The following is a 22,560-nucleotide window of genomic DNA, read 5'->3' as shown; positions in this document are numbered from 1 at the left end:
TCTCCGATTCGGCCACATCGTCACCCAATGATCGAATCTTTCGTCTGGCGATGCGGTAACCCTGGAAAATGTATACCAGACTACAGCCATCTTTGAGGCAAAACACCGCGGCTATAAATGATACCTAAGACCACCGTATGCAGAAAAAAATTTTTAACGTTTTTCCGATTTTACCATTTGATAGGGTCGACCTTGGACGGCCAAGTGAAAACTGGTACATAACCTTTTTTATTTACATTGTCTGGGCCGTGGATCATAATTGCTTGTCAAAATGTTCTATCGATGATTGTTACGTGTGTGGTGATATGGCAATCTGACACATATTCGACATTTCTTGCATTGATTATGGATGATTATATATCACAAAGATGTAATTACCATAATTTACTGGGTAGAAAACTAACACGACTATGAACTGTGGCTGACAGGTTTATTTGAGGAGATTGACACAGTGTGAAAAAGCCGCTCTAAACTTGCTTCCGTAAAGGCAGTTACAATGGTTGTTGGACTAGGCCTTAAGCTGTTTTGAATCAGGTGAGATATTTCAGGTCGACAATGAATATATTTTTGTAAATGTTGTGGTGCTTATAAACAGAAAACAAGCTGACAAATATCCATCCGACATTTCTATCGCTAAATTGTGAATAGTTGTAATCAGATCATTAACGGTAATTTGTAGGTCAAATGCGATCCAATTTCCTCTAAATTGCGAAATAGCACGACCGCATGTGAAAAAAGAAGAGTCTCCAAAAACATATCTATAAACTGGGTCTACCGGGGGTTTATTTGAAATTGACAGAGTGTGTGGGGCAGACGTTTTAAGCTTGCTTCCACGATGGCAGTCACAACGGTCGGATTACTCATTTTTCTGGGCTGTTTTGTATCAGGTGGGATAATTCCAGTTCCAATCTAACGATCTGATATGTGCCGGCTGATTCGGGCCACAGTCAATGGACTCTCGGTAAATGAAACTGGCGCTGAATATATATATTTTTTTCTTTTTATTCGCAAAAATGAAATGCGTACATGTCTTACAATAGGTTTTTATTGTCAATACTTTCTTTAGAATTAAGTTTCGAATATAACTAAATTACCTGATTACAAAATATGTAATCTAACACATGATTTCATATAATTTTTGATGAAATTTAGTGGAATTAATGAACCCTGAAGCGAAGTTGATCAAATCAATAAGAGATCGCTACGAAAGAGCAGGTAAAATTGCTCGACCTGTAAAACAACCAAACGAGACGATGAAAGTCGATGTCGGATTAGCTTTAATTCATATAAGTGAAATGGTTAGTTTGTAGTTTCATCTCGAGTGGTCCGATGATACTAATCCGATTCTATCGTATATAATCCTATTGCCTGTCATATTGATTTCAGAACCATGAGCTATCAGCTTTGTCGTTGAATGCATGGCTTCGAATGGTGAGTTTAATAGCGTTCATCTGTCTTATCAATCTAAGACTCGATGGCTAATGCATGATACTGTTTCAGAGTTGGAAGGATGAGTTTTTGAAATGGGACCCGGCAGAGTTCGATGGTATTAAAGATATTAGAATTCCAATTCATTACATTTGGCAACCGGACATCGTCCTGTACAACAAGTGCGTAGCCGAAATTAACAAAACTTTCGTTTAGAAATGTGACGCTTATCAAAACTCGTATATCGGTATTTTATTATTAGGGCTAATGTTAATGGTTATGGTGGAATGAAAATAACCGAACACACCATGGCAGTTGTGTCATATGGCGGTGAGGTGTTGTGGATCCCACCGGTTCTGATAGTGAGTCTATGTTCCGGTAACCAGGGTGAAACTACTTCTTGTGCATTGAAGTTCGGTTCATGGACATACGACGGTTTTCTAGTGAGTAAACTGTGTTTCAATAGATGCGGACCTATATTTGATATTCATCGCATAATCATAGAGTATATAAACTGCGTTTAATAACCACCCATGCTAGCTACCATTATCTAATACTGAAATGAAAAAGTATATGCAGAGTTTACATAAATAAGTGAGGGAGCAGTCACACAGCCCACAGGCTGTAACAACTTTGGACCAAGCCAAGTGGTGTCTATACGCAAAAACATAAAACTATTAAACAGTTGATATGATACATGAAATGAGGCATGACATGTTTGTATGAAGAAATTGATAATAGAGTACGTGCATAGGCATTTTACTGAGCCGAATATCAAACGATGTTTAATTTAGTTTAGTTATCAATCAACTCCTTTCTATTTTGTAGTTGGATGTGAATTTCTTCGACGGTAAAGAATTAATCGATACGACCGATTATATTCCTGACCACAGATACGAAATTATGAAGACTAGCGCCGTCAAAAATACGAAATATTACCCGTGCTGCAAGGAACCCTATCCGGACCTGGTGTTCAAATTGACCTTCAAAACTCGCGAAAACGATAACTAACCCTAATAGTACTCGCAGAAAATGCGTATGAAAAGTAAGCCCGTGAAATCCAGACTCATCAAGCTGGAATCACACTTCGCCTAATGATATTGTTATATATATTATTGAAAATAAAATGATCAATTCTACATGTTCATTAAGCGTTATATACGAGATCAATATACAAGGGAAACCATGCTCGAATAAACGTATTATTAGTGAACATATATTAGACTTCAGCGACAGTTGATGTGTAAGTAACTTTAATGTTTGTACGAAACATAGATTTCTGACGCGAGGGATCGAGTTAGTACACGAACGAACTCCCAGGATTCGAGCTACAACTGGCCTCTCAAATCTATCCCCACCATCATTGCGCCAACCTGTGTACCAGCAGAATAATTAATAATTAACCACAGGCGTATTAGTTTTACTGTTGATTGAGGCTGGTTATTACCAGGATGGTGATGATGATAATCGGCGCCTAACTGCAGAAAACCAGTTAATCTAAATGAAGCATGCGAATACTTTGAGAATGCATCTTTGTCATCTTCAACGACCAAGGCACATGTTATAAACAAAATACATCCATGCGGGATTATCAACACATTAAAAATACTTAAGACAGGAATATGCCAATAGAATAAGTGATGAAGCTGTACAAAGTAGAAAGTAGGTGTAGAAAAAAATAAACCCTTTACACACCGATGATTTTTGGGAGATCGCCAAACATAGAGAATTGTTATACTGGCTGGCTGTGTCGCGGCCTTAGTCTGGTTGCAACTCCATGTACCCAAAATCAATGAATGGATTAATAATAATAATAATATTTTATTTCCACAAGAAATTGTAACAAATTTTATATTTATAAAGGATATTCCAATATCAGTGGTAGGTGCTCATTTAAAGCAAGGTTGCTTGTCGGGTATGAGACACCTATCCCTCACACGCATTCAAAACACACATATACTCATCAAGCATACACACATTCACACATTCAGATTTACAAAACTACAAATGGCGGGAAGGGGGAAATTAATCCCCTAAGATATGAGTTAAATAAACAGAATACATCAAATAGCATTATATAGGGTCGTTCATTTAGTATGGACGCATGCAGGGGAGGGGCCAAGGAAGCGATCACCCCAGATTGGTATAGTAAATGAAAATACACTCAAATAATTGACTTTTATAGTATTTGACCTCGAGCTGGCTAAATAGCTAATCTACTAGTCTGGTTTGTCGGGCTCTAGACTAAATAAGGTGTTGGATAGAAATTAACGACGAGTCAAAGAAAGAAGCACCAGTACACGTTTACGTGGGAAACCCTCGAATGCTTTATCCACGTTTTCCAAGGGGATGGCAAGCAGGACAGAACTAGGAGAGTTGCAATATCTATATCAGAGTAAAATTTGCAGGTTTGAGGAGTCTGAAGATGGTTGTATTGACTAAAATGGCAACTTCATTAGGATCCCGCCGACAACCCCCTAAATCCATCTCTGCAACGTGGTATTCGTCAACTCGATAAGCATTAATTTTTGATAATTATAGGGTGTATAAACAGAAAACAAGCTGACAAATATCCTTCCGACAAGTCTATCGCTGAATTGTGAATAGTTGTTATCACATCGTTAACGGTAATCTATAGGCCAAATTCGATCCAATTCCCTCTAGATTACGTAATAACGCGACCGCATGTGAAAAAATAAGAGTCTGCAAAAACATATCTATAAACTGGGTCTACCAGGGGTTTATTTGATATCGACAGAGTGTGAGAGACAGACGTTTTAAGCTTGCTTCCACGATGGCAGTCACAACGGTCGGATTACTCATTTTTCTGAGCTGTTTTGTATCAGGTGAGATATTTCCAGTTCCAATCTAACGATCTGATATGTGCCGGCTGATTCGGGCCACTGTAAATGAATTCCCGGTAAATTGAAATGGCGCCGAATAAAAATTTTTCTTTTCATTTCTCGCTACGAGAAAAGAGAAATGCATACATGTCTTACAATGGGTTCTTTGTGGCATTGCTTAAAATTTAGTTTCGAATATAATCAAAATACCTGATTACAAAATATGTAATCTAACACATGATTTCTTATAATTGTTGATGAAATCAAGTGGAATTAATGAACTCTGAAGCGAAGTTGATCAAATCAATAAAAGATGGTTATGAAAAAGCAGGTAAAATTGCTCGACCTGTAAAACAACCAAACGAGACGATGAAAGTCGACGTCGGATTAGCGTTGATTCATATAAATGAAATGGTTAGTTTGTAGTTTCATCTCGAGTGGTCCGATGATACTAATCCGATTCTATCTTATATCATCTTATTGCCTGTTTTATTGATTTCAGAACCACGAGCTATCAGCTTTGTCGTTGAATGCATGGTTACGAATGGTGAGTTTGAAAGTATACATCCTTTTCATCAGTCTGAGACTCGATGACTAACGTAGATATAGTACCGTTTCAGAGTTGGAAGGACGAGTTTTTGAAATGGGACCCGGCTGAGTTCGATGGTATCGATGTTATAAGAATTCCCATCCATTTCATTTGGAAACCAGACATTGTCCTGTACAACAAGTGCGTAGCAAATATACACAACTTTCCTTTAAAAATGTCAGCCTTTTTAAAACTCATATATCAGTATTTTATCATTAGAGCTTATATTGATGGTTATGGTGGGATGATGATAACCGAAGACGCCATGGCAGTCGTATTTTCTAGCGGTCACGTGTTGTGGATCCCGCCGGTTCTGATAGTGAGTCTGTGTCCCGGGGCTCAGGGTGAAACTACTTCTTGTACATTGAAGTTCGGCTCGTGGACATACGACGGTTTTCTGGTAAGTAAACTGTATTTCAATAAATACGGACCTATATTTGATATTTGATACATAATCTAAACTGCATTTAAGAACCACCAGCACTAACTACCCTTATTAGAGTATGTATGTTCTATCCTAATCTAGGCCTAATCGTTCAAAGAGTGCCTTAAACCATACGCCTTGTCACCCTTTAGTGAAATGAAGTAACATACCGCGACTTGAAATCTTGATAATATACATTTGTTGACTCCGATGTTGATTGTAGCAAATTTACGCTTATATGTCAAAATCCATCAACGGGTGGGTGAAATATAATATAGCGTATCTTAAAATGTAATACCGTAGCATAAAGATTAATTATTTATTAACTAGATGATTGGAATAATTTTTGTGGGGGGATAAGGTTTGTAGACCTGGATGCTTGCTCGAGGATGAGATGTTGAAATGCAAAAATAAGTCATGTATGGCTAAATAATAGCGTGTTTTTGAATTACCATGAAAATGGAGTCGAACCAATACAAGAAATGAGGATCATTGCATTGTGTACGTTCATTGATAAATGGACATGATTTGAAACATAGAAATTAAATCAACACTAAGAAAGATTTCTCCTAAATTAAATTGTTGATCCGCTTTACTAATTAGGCTGCTCCGGAATTGTTCAATATTCTAACCAATTTTACCAATGGACGGTTTAGCTCGACGTCTTATTTCCCTAACTGAATTTTGACACACCAGATTCCAGAACATAAGTCCTCGATTCCTGCCGGTGGTGTTTTGAATACCTTGGTTTTACGATCCCCCACAGGAAACCCCCGGTCTCAACTGGCAGCTGGTCATTTAACAATAAACGTACATAATGGAACTATGTCCGTGGTTTTTGGTCCCACTCCATTTTAATGGCCTTTCAAAGGCAGCTTGTGCATGCTTCTACCAACGTTACCCGCAAAAAATATTAGAATCATAGTTAATGAATCTTCTGAGACGACCTGTAAAATACTCAGTACATTACAAATAGTTTACAAGGACCCAACAGTAGAGGAGAAAGTATCGGTACCCTAACAAAATGGCGGCTAGCAATTAAAAAATGGTTTGTCGATAATGATCTATAATTTTCTATTTTGTAGTTGGATATTGATTTCTTTGAAAAAAAGAAATCAATCGATACGAACGATTATATTCCTGACCACAGATACGAACTTATGAAGACAAACGCCGCCAAAAATACGAAATATTACCCGTGCTGCAAGGAACCCTATCCGGACCTGATGTTTGAGCTGACCTTCAAAAACCGCAAAAAAAATAACAACCCGTAATTTTAATCGCGGAAAATTTGATAAAACGTCGGCTTTCGCGTAATTGAGTCTCATCAATCAGGAAACTTCACGTTATGATTTTATTATGAATACAATTGATTTTTGAAGCTTGACAATGGAAAACGATCGATTGAATATGATTAACATACAAAGGAAACCATACTCGAATAAACGTATTATCAGTAAAAACATATTAGACTTTATCATTATTGTTTTGATTGTATTATATATAGTTCCTGTTTCCACGTGATGCGATCAAAGACAGTGTGTATATGTTACGTAGGTTTCAAACAGACAAAAAATTTGTTTTTGACGCATCGCTAAAACTGTCTGACGCCCCAACAGAAGGGAGCCTATTCCACATTGTGTGAAGCAACATTAGAAAAAGAACAATCACCAAACGACGTCGGTCTGCTTCTTGGTTGGGACGGAAGAAGTTTTCCTGGGGATCGTAATGAACGGCTTTGTGCAAAGTTGAATTCGGTTTTGTATGTAGGTAGGGTGGAGCAAGGTGGATGCATTTGTATGAATCTTAAGAACCTTAAACTTCAGTGTCAGTTCATCGGCGCTTATCTGTGGAAAACAGTCTAAAAGAAGCATCGAATACATTGAGAATGTGCCATTGTCATCTTTGACGACCAAGGCATAACAAAATACATCCATACATGATTACCAACGCATCAAAAATACATGATTGAAGACTCGATAATGCCAATAAAATACGTGATGAAGCATTATGTTTTGAGATCCTATACGTGTAGAAAAAATCTATCCTTTTTGAGAGATCGCCAAACATACGTAGGGAATTAACACAAATGGACTCGTAGTATTTAGTAACCTTGAGCAGGCTAAATAGCTAGCCGCTAGTCGGGTTAGTTTAGCTCTAGACTTAGACTAAGTTTTATTTGAATTTTTCTCTTAAGCTATCTTCAATAAGTATTAAATGGCAACCCGACAAGCATCACGTGACTCTTTTCATCCTCAAGAATGAATTGATTTTTATAAATGACGAGATGTTTCTGATCGTAGGGCAAACAGTTATAATATCCGACATTTCTGTCGCTATTGTGGATAATTGTATAGTGATTTTTTGCGATCCAATTATCTCTAATTTACGGAATAAAAACATTGCGCATGTGCAGAATCTGCAAAAAACACGACTATAAACTGGTTCTACCAGGGGTTTATTTGAGATCGACAGAGTGTGAGAGACATACGTTTTAAACTTGCTTCCACTATGGCAGTTACAACGGTCGGATTACTCATTCTTCTGAGCTGTTTTGTATCAGGTGAGAGATATTCAAGTTCCAATCTAATGATCTAAGGCGTGCTTGCTGATTCGGGCCGTTTTAGGCAAGATATTCTTAAATAAGTAATAATAGTAATAATAAATGGAATATCCAATAGAGCCGAACACGATTTTGTTATTAAACATGGCCGCAGCCAACATGAGGGTATTCATTTTACAAAAATGACATATATACAACTGACGAAAGGACGACCAAAAGCTTTTTTCATTATGCGTTTCAAATAAATATTCGCATTGACGCATATGATTACGACAACTATATGTGATTTCTTCCAATCTTTTTGAAATCAAGTTGAATTAATGAACCCTGAAGCGAAGCTGATCAAAGCAATAAAAGATGGTTATGAAAAAGCAGGTAAAATTGCTCGACCTGTAAAACAACTAAACGAGACGATGAAAGTCGATGTCGGATTAGCGTTAATTCATATAAATGAAATGGTAAGTTTGTAGTTTCATCTCGAGTGGTCCGATGATACTAATCCGATTCTATCTTATATCGTCTTATTGCCTGTTTTATTGATTTCAGAACCACAAGCTATCAGCTTTGTCGTTGAATGCATGGCTTCGAATGGTGGGTTTAAAAGTATACATCCATTTTATCAGTCCGAGACTCGGTGACTAACGTACGTATAGTACCGTTTCAGAGTTGGAAGGACGAGTTTTTGATATGGGACCCGGCAAAGTTCGATGGTATAGATGTTATAAGAATTCCCATCCATTACATTTGGAAACCAGACATCGTCCTGTACAACAAGTGCGTAGCAAAAATACACAACTTTCCTTTAGAAAATGTCAGCCTTTTTAAAACTCATATATCAGTATTTTATCATTAGGGCTTATATTGATGGTTATGGTGGTATGATGATAACCGAAGACGCCATGGCAGTCGTATTTTCTAGCGGTGACGTGTTGTGGGTCCCGCCGGTTCTGATAGTGAGTTTATGTCCCGGTAACCAGGGTGAAACTACTTCTTGTACATTGAAGTTCGGTTCGTGGACATACGACGGTTTTCTGGTAAGTAAACTGTATTTCAATAAATACGGACCTATATTTGATATTCAATACATTATCTAGACTGCGTTTAAGAACCACCCATGCAGCACTAGCCACCCTTATTAGAGTATGTTCGATCCTAATCTATGCCTAATCGTTCAAAGAGTGTCTTAAACCATACGTCTTGTCACACTTCAGTGAAATGAAGTAACAAACCGCGACTTGAAATGTTGATAACATACTTTTGTCTACTCCGATGTTGATTGCAGCAAATTTAGATAACGTACAGATCCAGACGGTTACACGTCAAAATCCATCAAATGGTGGGTGGAATATAATATAGGTGTCTTAAAATGTGTTACCGTAGCATAAAAATTTATTTTTCATTAACTATATGATTGGAATAATTTTTGATGGGGGGAATAAGGTTTGTAGATCTGGATGCTTGCTCGAGGATGAGATTTTTAAGTGCAAAAATAAGTCATGTATGGCTGAATAATGGCGTGTTTTTGAATTTACATGAAAATGAAGTCGAACCAATACAAGAAATGAGGATCATTGCATTGTGTACGTTCATTGATAAATGGGCATGATTTGAAACATAAGAATTGAATCAACACTAAGAAAGATTTCTCCTAAATAAAATTGTTGATCCGTTTCACTAATTAGGCTGCTCCGGAATTGTTCAATATTCTAACCAATTTTACAAATGGACGGTTTAGCTCGAAGCCTTATTTCCCTCACAGGATTTTGACACATCAGATTCCCGAACATGTAAGTCCTCGATTCCTGCCGATGGTGTTTTGAATACCGTGGTTTTACGATCCCCCCACAGGAAACACCCGGTCTCAACTGGCAGCTGGCCATTTAACAAACAATGAACATACATAATTGATACACCGGTCACAATTCTCTCTTAAATCGTAAATTATTAAATGTAAAGATGTGGTGAGGGAACGTGTCCGCGCACAAGCCCAAAATAAAAACTAGAAAGGCCGGATATTGACTGATAATAATAATGACTGAATTTTATTTACCTCAAATTTCCTTGTCCCACTGACAATAGTAATGCCAACCTAGCTCAGAGTTTCCTTATCGCATACGCCCGCTGGTAACTTTCGCAATTTTTTTGAAAAATCCAAACCTCCGGATAGCAGTCTCGAATCGAGTCTGAAACAAGTCTGCTCTCCCAAGACTGCGGACCCCTTTTGTAGAAAGAATCGGCATTCCTAAAATCCCGAGCCTCCCACTCAACATGACTGTTTTGGTCATGTAGAATTTAGCCCTAATGATTCGCTGATCTAAAATTATTTTTAAAACTGATTTGCTAGACTAACTTTTTCCTTCCAACCCCCCTGCCATGATGTGGAATGATTTACTCACTCTTTGCTTATCATCGTTGAGAGAAAAGCTATTACCACCAGACGTATACAACAAGAGAAACTTCTGATAGCCAGTATTTACATTTAACACCAAATTGATTTTCCTAAAACTTTAGCAATTATTAACATTTTGTTCTTAAATAACATCCAGATTACTAAAATTAAACATATTTTCAAAATTTAATATTCATCAAAAATTACGGTACAAACTCATTGTTTCATTTTTTTGAATTATTAATATTACTTTTGATTCGGAAATACATTGTGATTAATTATCAATCCTAAAATTATTCTACAGTCGTTATACTAATTTTTATCTATAATTAAACTAATTCTATTAAAATACAGGATAAAGTAAAACAACAATGTCCCCCTATACTTCCGTTTTTTTCCTTTTATAGTAAGTAGCCGGGAGTATCAAGAAGTTACAGCATGATCCCTTCACGAGTCACATTATAAATACACCTCATTGTTCCGACCCAACCAAATTTGGTTCCGTTTATTCTGGAGTTTTATATAAAGATTTCTGAATGTCGCAGCAGAAGAACCGAGAAATAATTATTTTACACCAGGCTGATTTATGGTCAGCGCTGATAGATTAAAGCATCAAACAGCATCAAACAACAACTTCAGTTATTCTTACTACATCGTTTGTTGTCTGGCACTCCATAAAGAAACACCAGCAACGCACACAATATTACAAACATTTTTAGCTACCACGGAATCTTGCTGCGGGTCATATGGAACAAAATCCGTGGGTTTTTTTATCCCACACCATTTTAATGGACATTCAAAGGCGGCTTGTGCTCAGGTACGCATGGCTTCTATAAAAAAAAATATTTACCCGCCAAAAAATATTTAAATCATAGTCAATGAACTTCTGAGACGACCTGTAGAATACTCATTACATTACAAATAGTTTACAAGGCTCAACAATAGAGGAGAAAGTATCGGTACCCTAACAAAATGGCGGCTAGCGATTGAAAAGTGGTTTGTTGATAATGACCTATAATTTTCTATTTTGTAGTTGGATATTGATTTCTTCGAAAAAAAGAAATTAATCGATACGAACGATTATATTCCTGACCACAGATACGAACTTATGAAGACAAACGCCGCAAAAAATACGAAATATTACCCGTGCTGCAAGGAACCCTATCCGGACCTGTTGTTCGAACTGACCTTCAAAAACCGCAAATTTTAATACGCGGAAAATATGTATAAAACGTCGGCTTTCGTGTAATTGAGACTCATCGACCAGGAAACTTCACTTAATGATTTTATGATTACTATTGATTTTATGAAGCTTAACAATGGAAAGCGATCGATTGAATATGATCAATATACTAAGGACAACATACTCGAATAAACGTATTATCAGTAAAAACATACTAGACTTATTATTATTGTTGTTAACCTTGAGCAGGCTAAATAGCTAGCCGCGCGCTAGTCTGGTTAGTTTGGCTCTAGACTAAGTTTTATTTGAAATATTCGCTAAATCCATCTCTGGTAAGTAGGAATTGACAATCCGACAAGCATCACGTGACTCTTTTCGTGAGTTCGTTAACGATACTGACCCTTGGCAAGTGAGGGTTTCCGTTTGACTGGTACCCGCATGATCCGGCGGCCCACTTTAAAACTTTAGTTACTAATATCTCGGAATTTAAAGCAATCTCTTAGCCGGCTCTTCTAAATCAATTGATAAAACTATGCCCACGTTTATCGACATCAATATCTGATATCAAAACACCCCGGTTTGATAAATATGATGTTACCCCAGATGGGGCCCCATTGATCGCTACCCCATGTTTCACAGAAACCCATAAATTAACTTAAATGATGAGATGTTACTGATCGGGGACAAACTGGCATAATACCCAATTTTCTATCGCTATTGTGGATAATTGTATATGATGTTTTGTGTGTAATTTATACGTCAAATGCGATCCAATTTTCTCTAAATTGCGGAATAAAAACATTGCACATGTGAAGAATCTGCAAAAAAACACGACTATAAACTGGGTCTACCGGAGGCTTATTTGAGATCGACAGAGTGTGAGAGACAGACGTTTTAAACTTGCTTCCACGATGGCAGTTACAACGGTCGGATTACTCATTCTTCTGAGCTGTTTTGTATCAGGTGAGGGATATTCAAGTTCCAATCTAATGATCTAAGGCGTGCTTGCTGATTCGGGTCGTTTTAGGCAAGATATTCGTAAATAAAAAATAATAGTAATAATAAATGGAATATCAAAAAGAGCCGAACACGATTTTGTTTTAAACATGGCCGCAGCCGACGTGAGGGTATTCATTTAACAAATATGTCACATATACAACTGATGAATCGACGACCAAAAGCTTTTTTCATTATGTATTTCAAATAAATATTCGCATTGACGCATATGATTACGACAACTATATATGATTTCCTCCAATCTTTTGAAATCAAGTGGAATCAATGAACCCTGAAGCGAAGTTGATCAAAGCAATAAAAGATGGTTATGAAAAAGCAGGTAAAATTGCTCGACCTGTAAAACAACCAAATGAGACGATGAAAGTCGATGTTGGATTAGCGTTAATTCATATAAATGAAATTGTAAGTTTGTAGTTTCATCTCGAGTGGTCCGATGATACTAATCCGATTCTATCTTATATCATCTTATTGCCTGTTTTATTGATTTCAGAACCACAAGCTATCAGCTTTGTCGTTGAATGCATGGCTTCGAATGGTGGGTATAAAAGTATAGATCCTTTTTATCAGTCCGAGACTCGGTGACTAACGTACGTATTGTACCGTTTCAGAGTTGGAAGGACGAGTTTTTGAAATGGGACCCGGCAGAATTCGGTGGTATTACAGAGATTAGAATTCCAATCCATTACATTTGGAAGCCGGACGTTGTCCTGTACAACAAGTGCGTACCCAGGAAATAATAGGAACGAAATAATCTTTTCGCGGGAACGAAACATATTTCGTGGCTATTTCGAGATGATTAATTCGTTCCCACGAAAAATACTATCTCTCACCATGTCACCATCGTAATATCGGTATAGTTTCCTTCAATGATTATTTAAGAAAATTGTTTAAGAAAAATTTCATTCAGTTTTAATTGAAATGTAGAAGAAATCGAACGCGGACGACCGACTAGCGAACCTGCTGGATCTTCGCCTGTCATAAGTGGAATCCTCGATTGCCACAGGGGTCGTGATTCCCATTGATTGTAAGACTGCAAGTTACCTAATCATTTTCTTGACAGGAAATATTGAAATATATATTTGAACTAAACCTAATTGTCTAATTGTGATTTAGTCTCATCCCGTGCCACTCTTATGTTTCGATCAACCATAACCACCAAAATTAACTTCATTGGAATTTCAACGTCTTTCAGGGAATGAATTATATACCAAAGTTCATATATGTTTTTTTTCATTAGGGCTTATATTAATGGTTATGGTGGGATGATGATAACCGACGACACCATGGCAGTTGTATCACATAGCGGTGAGGTGTTGTGGATCCCACCGGTTCTGATAGTGAGTCTATGTCCCGGTAACCAGGGTGAAACTACTTCTTGTGCATTGAAGTTCGGCTCATGGACATACGACGGTTTTCTGGTATGTAAACTGTGTTTCAATAAATGCGGACCTTTATTTGATATTTATTTGATAACAATCATTTGATAAACCATATCATAGTTGTCTAGCCGTCATTTTGAGCGAGGCTCTACGATTGAAATATGTGGTAAATTAATACTTTAATATGTTGCAGTTGGATGTGAATTTCTTCGACAACCAAAAAGCGATCGACCTTACTGATTATGTGTTTCACAATAGATATGAAATTATGAAGACTAGCGCAATAAAGAACACGAAATATTACCCGTGCTGCAAGGAACCCTATCCGGACCTGACTTTCTATTTGACCTTCAAAAACCGCGAAAAAGATAATAAACCATAATTGTGCCGTATTCGCAGAAAATGTGTACTAAATGCGACCTGGTGGAAATTGAATAAAACATGTTATTATGGCATCATTAGTCAATTGTTTGTTGTTGCGATAATGATATATACTTGATCTAAATGACTGTGCTAATGATTCAACGTACTCCCAGGGATGAACATACTCGAATATTCTAACTTTTGTTTTAGCTAGTTTCATAAAAGAATAGACACAATATTCCCACGATCTTTGAGATCACCAAACCAACGAAATTGGAAGTTGTCATTGACCCCGCAATGCACACAAGCGGAAAAACGCTTCTTCGTGAACAAACCGTTTTAGATGTGCTTTGTTATTATGTCGTGTTTGGGCTTGCAACATTGAGTAAGCCCGATGCACAGTAAGTTGGGATCTTTTGCATCAAAAGATGATTTCTATTCGAACTCAGATCGGACCCGGGCCTGGCGGGCCGGCGGCTTCGCGGCCCAGTCTCGTCCTCGTGTATGCATAGTAACCCTTAAACGCAATCTGCTGTCTGTACCGGTACAAACCCTCAGTCAACGTCAGGATACTGGTATAGAAACTCAGGGGCGGATCCAGACCGTATTAGCCGTATTGCCCAATACGGTCTAGAATTTTTAAGTGCCCTTCGAAATTTCACCGGCAATATTTTTGACGGCATTATTTCAGCAACCGCTAATTCCGTGTCCGTAATGCGGGCATAATTATAAAATTAATCGGTATATACTGCTGCCGAGAAAGTGAGGAGAGATAATCATATTTGTAAAGCCTTTAATCATGATAAATTAAAAAGGGCACTTTCCTTTTGCAAGGGGCACTCATGCTTTAGATGAGGGCACCTTGTCCTTGCCTTTTCAGGGAGGGCTAAAGGGGCACTCGTACTTTAGAAGAGGGCACTATACGCCGAAAATGTTGAAGAAAATGGCACTTTTTTGCCTAATTTTTAAAATTTTAGGGGCACTTTTGGTTTGGAAGATGGCACAAGACATAAGGATAAATGTGAAGACGAGGCAATTTTTGCCGATTGTTAACAATGAAAGGGCACTTAGCCGTATTCTGTATAATTGTTAAGGGGCACTTTTAAAGATTATAGGGGCACTAGGCGAAGTTGGCGACAACCATTCTTTCATGGGTTCGCCAGCTTCATTTTTTATCCGCACCTGTTGAAATCTTTTCTCGAATTCGTTTATTCTGGATTGCTCTGCTAGCCTCTAGAAGCCCTCTAAAAGCCTTTAAATGGTACCATATTTTCAAAATTTTCTGGGGGTGGGCCCCCAGACCCCCTCTAAGGCCCGCGCCTTCGGCGCTCGATTGACCTGGATACTGGGTGTGCCCTAAGATCAGAAAGGTGCTCATAAATTTCCTTCCAATACTGTCTACCCATCCCCATGGATCCGCCCCTGAAACTGATCGTCAAGACTTCGCTGGGTCTTCTACATTTTCATTGACTCGCCTCAGGGTCGCCCTGCCGGAACCGCCGTAGGAATGCAATATTTTCAAATTGAATTGAATTTGTCTAGATCGGGATCATACCAGTGACATGCTACACTTTACGCCATTGTTTATATACGCCCGAGATAGATAGACACCGATCTGGAAAATGTAAGCAGAATCGGCTTTAATCTTCTCCTTATCGTTCCCATCTTTACATCTGTCCATTAAAAACCATTAAATGAGTCAATAAGCGATGTTTGAAATCACATGCAAATTCCTTGTTTGGTTGGTGCAGCATGACATGTAGCTAGAATAGCTTGACTGAATTACGTTTTTCAATCCCGGCTTTTTGACAAGTAGTTTATTTATTCATTCGGAGTGCCTCATTGTTAAAAGTGCAGATCCGCACCTCTTGTAAATGGTTCAATCAATTACATTAAATATCACTGATTCAGACCCAAACATGTCATCAGCAATTCAGTACACTGGTTTATTTTAGGAAGTGATTATTTAGCTGGATCCGGTCACAAACTTGTTCCTCAAACAACGTATATTTTCCATCAAAATCTACTTTTCGATTTTGGTTTACCTTTGTCAGCGATATGATGTTGGCATTGAGCCAATTCATGTAGCCTAAAATCGCGGTACGTTTTTTTATGTGAGCATTCGTTTCATTGGTTCTTGGCTTAAACGACGACGTATAATCGATGCGATTGAAGACATGGCGAACCTCTGTCGATGACATGGTCAACTGAGTTAAAATTCTACGAAAAACTGTTTTTGGCGTGAAAATTCTCAACTCTCGCGTATAAAATTGCAATGACCTCGATTGGGGGGCGTTGTCTCTACGAGCGAATGGGATTGGCTGTTTTTGGGATATACGGGGAATTCCGGCGCTACTAAAATAATTATTGGAAAGCAATAGAATGGCGTACGTTTCATTCAACTAGGTGGCGTATACGTATTTCAAATGCTCATTGCTGGTGAGGATGTAATTATTTCACTCATCTGCCATAGGTATTGTTTCATTTTAATACCCGCTGATTGTTTTGAATGATTGACATCGAGGTGTAAGCGAATATTCACTTACACGAAGCCTCCACATGCGCGCGGAGTGCTACACCACATACACACGCAAGCTCGTACAGTACACTACTCAAGGTGATGCTGTAACGCGTGCGCCTTTTGACATGAAAATAGGCTGAATAATCACATCCTCGCTTGCCAGGGGTCCGGTATCACTCCCGAACTCGCTTCCACCAGCCCCCTGGCCTCACGAAGCGTGATTTCATTACTGGCGCTGTTGCGCGTGACGTCATATATCGATTTGCGAAATACTTCCTTGTTCGGTAAAACGTTCGCTGATTGGTTGATTTAACGGGAAAACCAACAGAAGTCTACTGACAGTTTGTTACAAGCGCTGTGATTGGTACGACCGGATTCTGGTCGGCTAGTAACGACTCCAACGACTCGTGAGGTCAAGGGGTTCGGGGAACAGCTTTAGCGTAGTGGGTTCGAATCCCTTGACGGGTGAAGATGAATAATCGTAGCAGAAGATGAGCGCTGTGTTTTCTGTTCGATAGAATTTGTAATAAATTGTAATTTCTTGTCACCTGAAAATACTAAGCAGCAAACTATAAGGTCTGTCGAGGTCTGAATATTGTAGTGGTAAATTCCAGGATTTAAAAAGCGCGCATATATTCAATATACTGTTTCATTTTTAACACGGAGATGACGCTCTGGACGAAGTTATAATTTTAGAATAATTCTCGAAATCTACGCTATTAGACAAATTTCCCGTGCACAACGTAGATGATATTTGCGATATTGTTTCCATGTAAAAAGGTGATAAATTTTTTTTTTCCCAAAAATTTAGCAAAAAAAAAATTTTCTTACCTACCGACTCATCCTGAAAAGTTGAGTCGGTGTTACGGCAAACAGACAATTATTTTGGGATGGCCTTATTTGAATATTTTTTTTCATATTGTGAAACATTTTTTTTTTGAAAATATAAAATTGTTTCCCTGCCGCGCCTACCTGTACCCTACAAAATTTTGGACGTGGACTTTAACCAAATGTATATCTTTGGTCTTTTTTGACTACAAAATAATTCTTTAAGAAAGATAAAATACAAAATAAACTTGTGGAACTTTGAAGTCGCGAATTAAAAAGATTTTTCAAGCAATGCCCTTGTTCCAAACAACCTCTAGCTTTCAAGGTAAACCACACTTTTCGTTTTTTTCTCAGTAACCGTGGATTCTTCAATTCAAATATTGACTGTAAATTGTCTATGGAAACCCAAATTGTTATAGATAATTTTTAGTACAAGATGTTCGGGGCGTGTGTGAATAGATTTGATCTTTAATCCATGTTGTCTTGTTAATCGCGTTTAGGGCTCGAAGCACCAGTCGTAGTCGCGAGCGTCCGAAGAGAGCCGAACGTGCGGGACGAGATCGAAAGAAACGCGCGTCGAGTAGCAGCTCGTCGGGCAGCAGTAGCTCATCGACGTCGAGATCCCGAGCTCGTTCCGGATCGTACAGCTCGTCCAGTAGTAGTTCTAGCAGTGGTAGTTCGGGGAGTAGTTCGGGTAGTAGTTCATCGTCTTCTAGAAGTAGAGGACGCGGATCTCCGAGAAAGAAATCCAGGTAATTATATTCAAAATGGTGATTCACGTGCAGCCTGAACTCTGCACCTGTTGCATTCAATTCATTGCTGTTTATCTGAAGCGCTTTTACGAAATTGAATCCGATTGATTTAGCTAAATTCGATTCGATGTTGGAAATGGGTACGGAAAACCAACGTAAACGAGTCGAATCATAAAGGTCGTGATTCAAAAGAAAATGGGCGTCAATGGTGACTGAATTATTGACAGATGATGGTCTGCGATAATGTCTTAGGCCCGCGTTCGAAGAGAATGCCATGTTGGATTTAGCTGACTAACTTGCTCGGTGAGCAAGTTAGTGGCGATTTAATAAATCACAATTAATAAACCTTGTCCATTAACGAGTTGATTTACTAAATCGGATTCACTTAACCACGCGCCGTAAACGTGAAACTTGAAACGATTTTTACAAAGATTCAGTTTTGTTAAAAACGCCTCTTGATCATTCTTATTTTGATCGTCCACACTTCACATGTGTTCAGAACTTGGGATATTTCCTTGAAAATGAAAAACTACAAACATAAGACATTAGCAATCTTTCAAAAACTGATCGTCCACCCTTCAAATGTGTTCAGTATTTTACCTGAGATATTTTTGAAATGAAAATGAACTACAAACACCCCGGACATTAGACATTTTATCGGCACACTTACAACTGGGACAATTTCATTGTTTAATTGTGTTTGTAACTGTAGAAGTCCACGACGGAAGAGAGCGCCGACTCCACCAAAACCGTGTAAAGTCCACGTCGGACGTCTGACGCGTAACGTCAACAAAGATCATTTACAGGAGATATTCTCCGTTTATGGAGTGATTAAATCGATCGAGTTCCCGATGGATCGAATTCACAACGAAATCAGCAAAGGTTTCGCTTATATCGAATACGGTAAACCTGAAGACGCTACGAAAGCTATCAAATATATGGACGGAGGTATGTACGATGTACTGCTGTCAGTGTACTGGGGCAGGGCGCTCAATGTGAGGCTCTAAGACAAGGTGGCCACTGACCTGGAAAACTTGGGAAACTCAGGAGATCAAAAAATCAGGGAATTAGACAAATTTTACCCAAAAAACATTCGAAAACTCGGGTTATTCGGATAATGCTATGAACCGCCTGTTTGTTTTATCTATACGTGATTCAATGTTCAAAAACGAATGAATTGTAACTGTTTAAACGCAGTAAATGTCCCTGATTCGCTCCGGGAATTTCGCGCGCAATCACATGGGAAAAAAACAGAAAAAATCAGGGAAAACTTTCATAGGCGGAAAGTGGCCACCCGGTTAGAAAGTCTCGTAAGACCCTCTGGATTGCTAACTGGTAAGCTAAAACTTTCAATCAATTGATTTCAGGTCAGATAGATGGTCAGGAAGTGACAGCTGCCGCCGTATTGGTTCGCCGACCATCGCCTAGACCACCCCCGCGCCGGTCTCCGATGAGACGTGGCCCGCCTCCGAGATGGGGGCGCAACTCGCCGCCGCGGTTTGGCGGTGGACCCGGTGGCGACAGAGGCGGCCCACGACGAAGGTAAGACTAGTTGAATCGTGAAAATACTGTCTGCTGAAATGAAACAACTGATTTACCAGTTGATGAAACACTATTCTGTGTTGTGACCTTATTAACCCTTTCAGTGGTGGCTAATTAATACCCTATAGTGCTGAAGATAATTTGAAAATTCTGAAAAATTCCACCCTAGTGTGTTGAATAACGGGAATAGCACTAGTGCGTCTACACCGCGGCGCGGTGTATCGTTAGTGACTAATATTTCACTATGTTTGACAGGTGCTGCCATCTTTCAAGAGAGATAATTAGTAATTACTAATTATATCAATACACCGCAGTGCGGTGTACTAGCAAAATCCATCACTGATTCGTACACCGCACTGTGGTGTAGACGCACTGAAAGGGTTTAAGAGAATCCCACACTAACAAAGCGGAAGATAAAATCTGAAAAGTTCTTCTTTCAGCTATAAATTCATTTATCCCACGTTTCGACTAAATCATCTAAATAGTCATCTTCAGGAATGAAGATGACTATTCCTGAAGATGACTATTAGGATATAGTCGAAACATCGGATAAATAAATTTATAGCTGAAGCAAAAACTTTTCGGACTTCATCTTTCGTTATATTAGTGTGGGATTCTCTATAAAACAATGACCGGTTTATCGGATCCATACATATTACATTTGATACAAGAAATACTGGGGCGTAAACAAAAATAAGATGAAAATCTGGTTGAAGTAGAGTCTGCTTTTGCAATATTTGATCAAGTAGGCTGCGATGACGTTATCACATTTGCAGTAGTTGCATAGTGAATGAAATGGAAATCATATTTCGTTGTTTAGGTCGCCTCCTCGTAGAAGAAGTCGTAGTCCCCGTCGACAGCGATCAGGATCGCGTTCTCCAGCCAGAAGACGGCGCTACAGTCGATCGAGCTCGAGTTCGTCGTCGTCCTCGCGTTGACGAATATTAAAGCGTTGAATGCAGAAACGGAGACCGAAGAAAAGCATTTTAGTCATTTCGTTTTTAAGCCATCGATCATTTTCATTTGACTTGTTTTTTAATGTACGGCGCATGAACTGCGACCGCATGTATTAAATACAGGACTCGGTCACCGAGAACATTACTTGAATTAAAACACAGTCCCTACGACTCCTTGAAATCCTCTTCTGAACAGAAAATGTTTATAAGGGGCTTGAAACTCCTTTAACTTGAATGAAAAACTCTTTTAAAACTCCTTCAATTTTGAGAAGTAGGGAAACAACAGTGAACAATGCCTATATTTATTCTGGGACCTGGATTTTTTACCAAATTTATTAGAATCCAAGTTTAGGTAGTGTAAAGGATAAGAATTTGCATATAAAACTACTGAATTTATAGTTTACCGAGATAAACAGTAGGAGTCTATTGTAATTGGGATATGAAAGTGATGCGGACACTTCCACGAAATTTTCTTCTGAAAACTCCTTATATCCAAGAGTAACTGATCAATAGGGATCCTGAACAAATACCACATATGCCTGTTTTAACTTAAATCAACTTTTCAGCTACATTACAGTAGACTCCTCTTTTTACTCTGTTGTAAATAGTCTCAGTGGTTTAGTTTGACGATTTATCGGTCCATGGTGGATGCAAGCGCATCGGAGCTTCAAGCTCATTGACCGCATGAAGGAGTTTCGATATTTGTAACTTTGTACCCGAGCGTGGTTGTACATGTGGAATTTCTGTTCTTATTATTCGAAAACATTGTAAATTGAATATGTGTAAAATAAATAAATCGTCTTAAGTAACAAATATACCGCAATCTACTTGTGTCAACTTCTTTCTGTCAGGGAAGACCGAATACATTTATATTTTATTCTGTTAGCCTGCCACCAAAAAGTGGAAAGTGTATGTAAAAAAAGGTCTATTGAGGTACGTAGACAGTGACCACTTCTTGCAATTATCTTCAGCAGATTGTGTTGCCACAGTGGTGTCGCTGAGGTTGTTCCAGTCGATCGCAGTTTTGATGAAAAGAGTTTCTATAGATATCTGATCTTGCACGTTCGATTTGTTTCTGGCATCATTGGCCATAACGTTGCCCAGACAGCGGTTGCTCAATAGTTATAATTATCAGTTAACGATGTATGTCAAACTAGTTAAAACAGTAAAACTCAATGTGGATTTTTTAATCCAGATTTTCACTTAATTCCGAAGAAATATTTGGTCCAATTAACCTCGAACCATGAACACTATTATTCATAATTCCGATTTTACTTTAATTCGAAGAAATCTGGACAGTCCCTAGTAATCAGAATTGTTCTACTGTACATCCATGCTCGGACCTTGGGAGTAATCGTTTGAAAATCTCTGATCAACTTAAGAGCAACTGGCCCCGAGACTACAGCAGCTGCTCAAAAAACACTGAAACGATACTTGTTTTTAAGTATAAATTACGTGCTTACTTTTTATTCGGTATAGTTTATACTAAAATGAAGCAATTTCTAGCACAACAAATACAGCAACCATAGAAATATATATCGTTCATATTACAACCATATTCATATTATATAAGTTCCAGACTTAAGTAGGGTTTCAGACACCTTCGATAAGGAAAAAGTTCCATTAACGTAATGCAGGTATCATTCTGCCGCCGGGATCCATCCCCTCCGACATCTAGTTGCCCAGGACTTCACCTCAGACATCTTCGAATGATTGAAAACAAACAAACAAAAATGAAACCTTGTTAATACGAATCCTGTTGGCAAAAGTGAAATTGTTGTAT

The 22,560-nt window shown here is 38.4% G+C and overlaps 4 protein-coding genes across 6 annotated transcripts; all 4 read left to right on the top strand.

Moving 5' to 3' along the window:
- Positions 1-363: 363 nt before the first annotated feature.
- Positions 364-2,514, top strand: LOC141904584 (acetylcholine receptor subunit alpha-like 2). 3 transcript variants are annotated; one of them, XM_074793199.1, is made up of 6 exons: positions 364-534; positions 1,153-1,298; positions 1,387-1,431; positions 1,501-1,610; positions 1,691-1,871; positions 2,257-2,514. In XM_074793199.1, exons 2-6 carry the CDS (start codon positions 1,161-1,163, stop codon positions 2,437-2,439), a joined length of 657 nt encoding a protein of 218 aa, XP_074649300.1. In that variant the 5' UTR covers positions 364-534; positions 1,153-1,160; the 3' UTR covers positions 2,440-2,514. The 3 variants fall into 3 exon arrangements, with proteins under 3 accessions (XP_074649300.1, XP_074649299.1, XP_074649298.1); XM_074793198.1 differs by lacking the exon at positions 364-534 and adding an exon at positions 803-961; XM_074793197.1 differs by lacking the exon at positions 364-534 and adding an exon at positions 813-887.
- Positions 2,515-4,167: 1,653 nt separating this feature from the next.
- On the top strand, positions 4,168-11,624 carry LOC141904435 (uncharacterized). The gene is made up of 12 exons (XM_074793022.1): positions 4,168-4,274; positions 4,540-4,685; positions 4,774-4,818; positions 4,892-5,001; positions 5,080-5,260; positions 6,370-6,554; positions 6,667-6,740; positions 8,160-8,305; positions 8,394-8,438; positions 8,512-8,621; positions 8,701-8,881; positions 11,270-11,624. The coding sequence occupies exons 1-12, from the start codon at positions 4,223-4,225 to the stop codon at positions 11,444-11,446; spliced, it is 1,452 nt and encodes a 483-aa protein (XP_074649123.1). The 5' UTR covers positions 4,168-4,222; the 3' UTR covers positions 11,447-11,624.
- A 611-nt stretch (positions 11,625-12,235) lies between these two features.
- On the top strand, positions 12,236-14,264 carry LOC141904185 (acetylcholine receptor subunit alpha-L1-like). Its single transcript, XM_074792737.1, has 6 exons — positions 12,236-12,382; positions 12,693-12,838; positions 12,927-12,971; positions 13,045-13,154; positions 13,674-13,854; positions 14,009-14,264. Exons 1-6 carry the CDS (start codon positions 12,331-12,333, stop codon positions 14,195-14,197), a joined length of 723 nt encoding a protein of 240 aa, XP_074648838.1. The 5' UTR covers positions 12,236-12,330; the 3' UTR covers positions 14,198-14,264.
- Positions 14,265-15,720: 1,456 nt separating this feature from the next.
- LOC141903593 (uncharacterized) lies at positions 15,721-21,592 on the top strand. The gene is made up of 5 exons (XM_074791783.1): positions 15,721-15,802; positions 18,028-18,279; positions 18,992-19,227; positions 19,647-19,821; positions 20,642-21,592. Coding segments are annotated over exons 1-5 (783 nt in total). The 5' UTR covers positions 15,721-15,800; the 3' UTR covers positions 20,760-21,592.
- Positions 21,593-22,560: the final 968 nt, after the last annotated feature.

The sequence above is a fragment of the Tubulanus polymorphus genome, chromosome 4 (genome assembly GCF_964204645.1).
Source record: "Tubulanus polymorphus chromosome 4, tnTubPoly1.2, whole genome shotgun sequence".
In the NCBI taxonomy this organism is placed as follows: Eukaryota; Metazoa; Nemertea; class Palaeonemertea; order Tubulaniformes; family Tubulanidae; genus Tubulanus; species Tubulanus polymorphus.
Note: the sequence above shows the minus strand (reverse complement) of the source record. Positions and strands in the feature narration are given on the sequence as shown.

Bases quoted from the DNA above. Each gene is read 5' to 3' on its own strand.
- LOC141904584 (XM_074793197.1), top strand. From the start codon at position 836: ATGGCAGTCACAACGGTCGGATTACTCATTTTTCTGGGCTGTTTTGTA. The intron at 1,299-1,386 runs GTTAGTTTGTAG...TATTGATTTCAG, and splicing joins TAATTCATATAAGTGAAATG to AACCATGAGCTATCAGCTTT. The intron at 1,872-2,256 runs GTGAGTAAACTG...TCTATTTTGTAG, and splicing joins GGACATACGACGGTTTTCTA to TTGGATGTGAATTTCTTCGA.
- LOC141904435 (XM_074793022.1), top strand. From the start codon at position 4,223: ATGGCAGTCACAACGGTCGGATTACTCATTTTTCTGAGCTGTTTTGTA. The intron at 4,686-4,773 runs GTTAGTTTGTAG...TATTGATTTCAG, and splicing joins TGATTCATATAAATGAAATG to AACCACGAGCTATCAGCTTT. The intron at 8,622-8,700 runs GTGCGTAGCAAA...TTTTATCATTAG, and splicing joins GACATCGTCCTGTACAACAA to GGCTTATATTGATGGTTATG.
- LOC141904185 (XM_074792737.1), top strand. From the start codon at position 12,331: ATGGCAGTTACAACGGTCGGATTACTCATTCTTCTGAGCTGTTTTGTA. The intron at 12,383-12,692 runs GTGAGGGATATT...TTTGAAATCAAG, and splicing joins TCTGAGCTGTTTTGTATCAG to TGGAATCAATGAACCCTGAA. The intron at 13,855-14,008 runs GTATGTAAACTG...AATATGTTGCAG, and splicing joins GGACATACGACGGTTTTCTG to TTGGATGTGAATTTCTTCGA.
- LOC141903593 (XM_074791783.1), top strand. The intron at 18,280-18,991 runs GTAATTATATTC...TTGTAACTGTAG, and splicing joins TCTCCGAGAAAGAAATCCAG to AAGTCCACGACGGAAGAGAG. The intron at 19,228-19,646 runs GTATGTACGATG...AATTGATTTCAG, and splicing joins TATCAAATATATGGACGGAG to GTCAGATAGATGGTCAGGAA.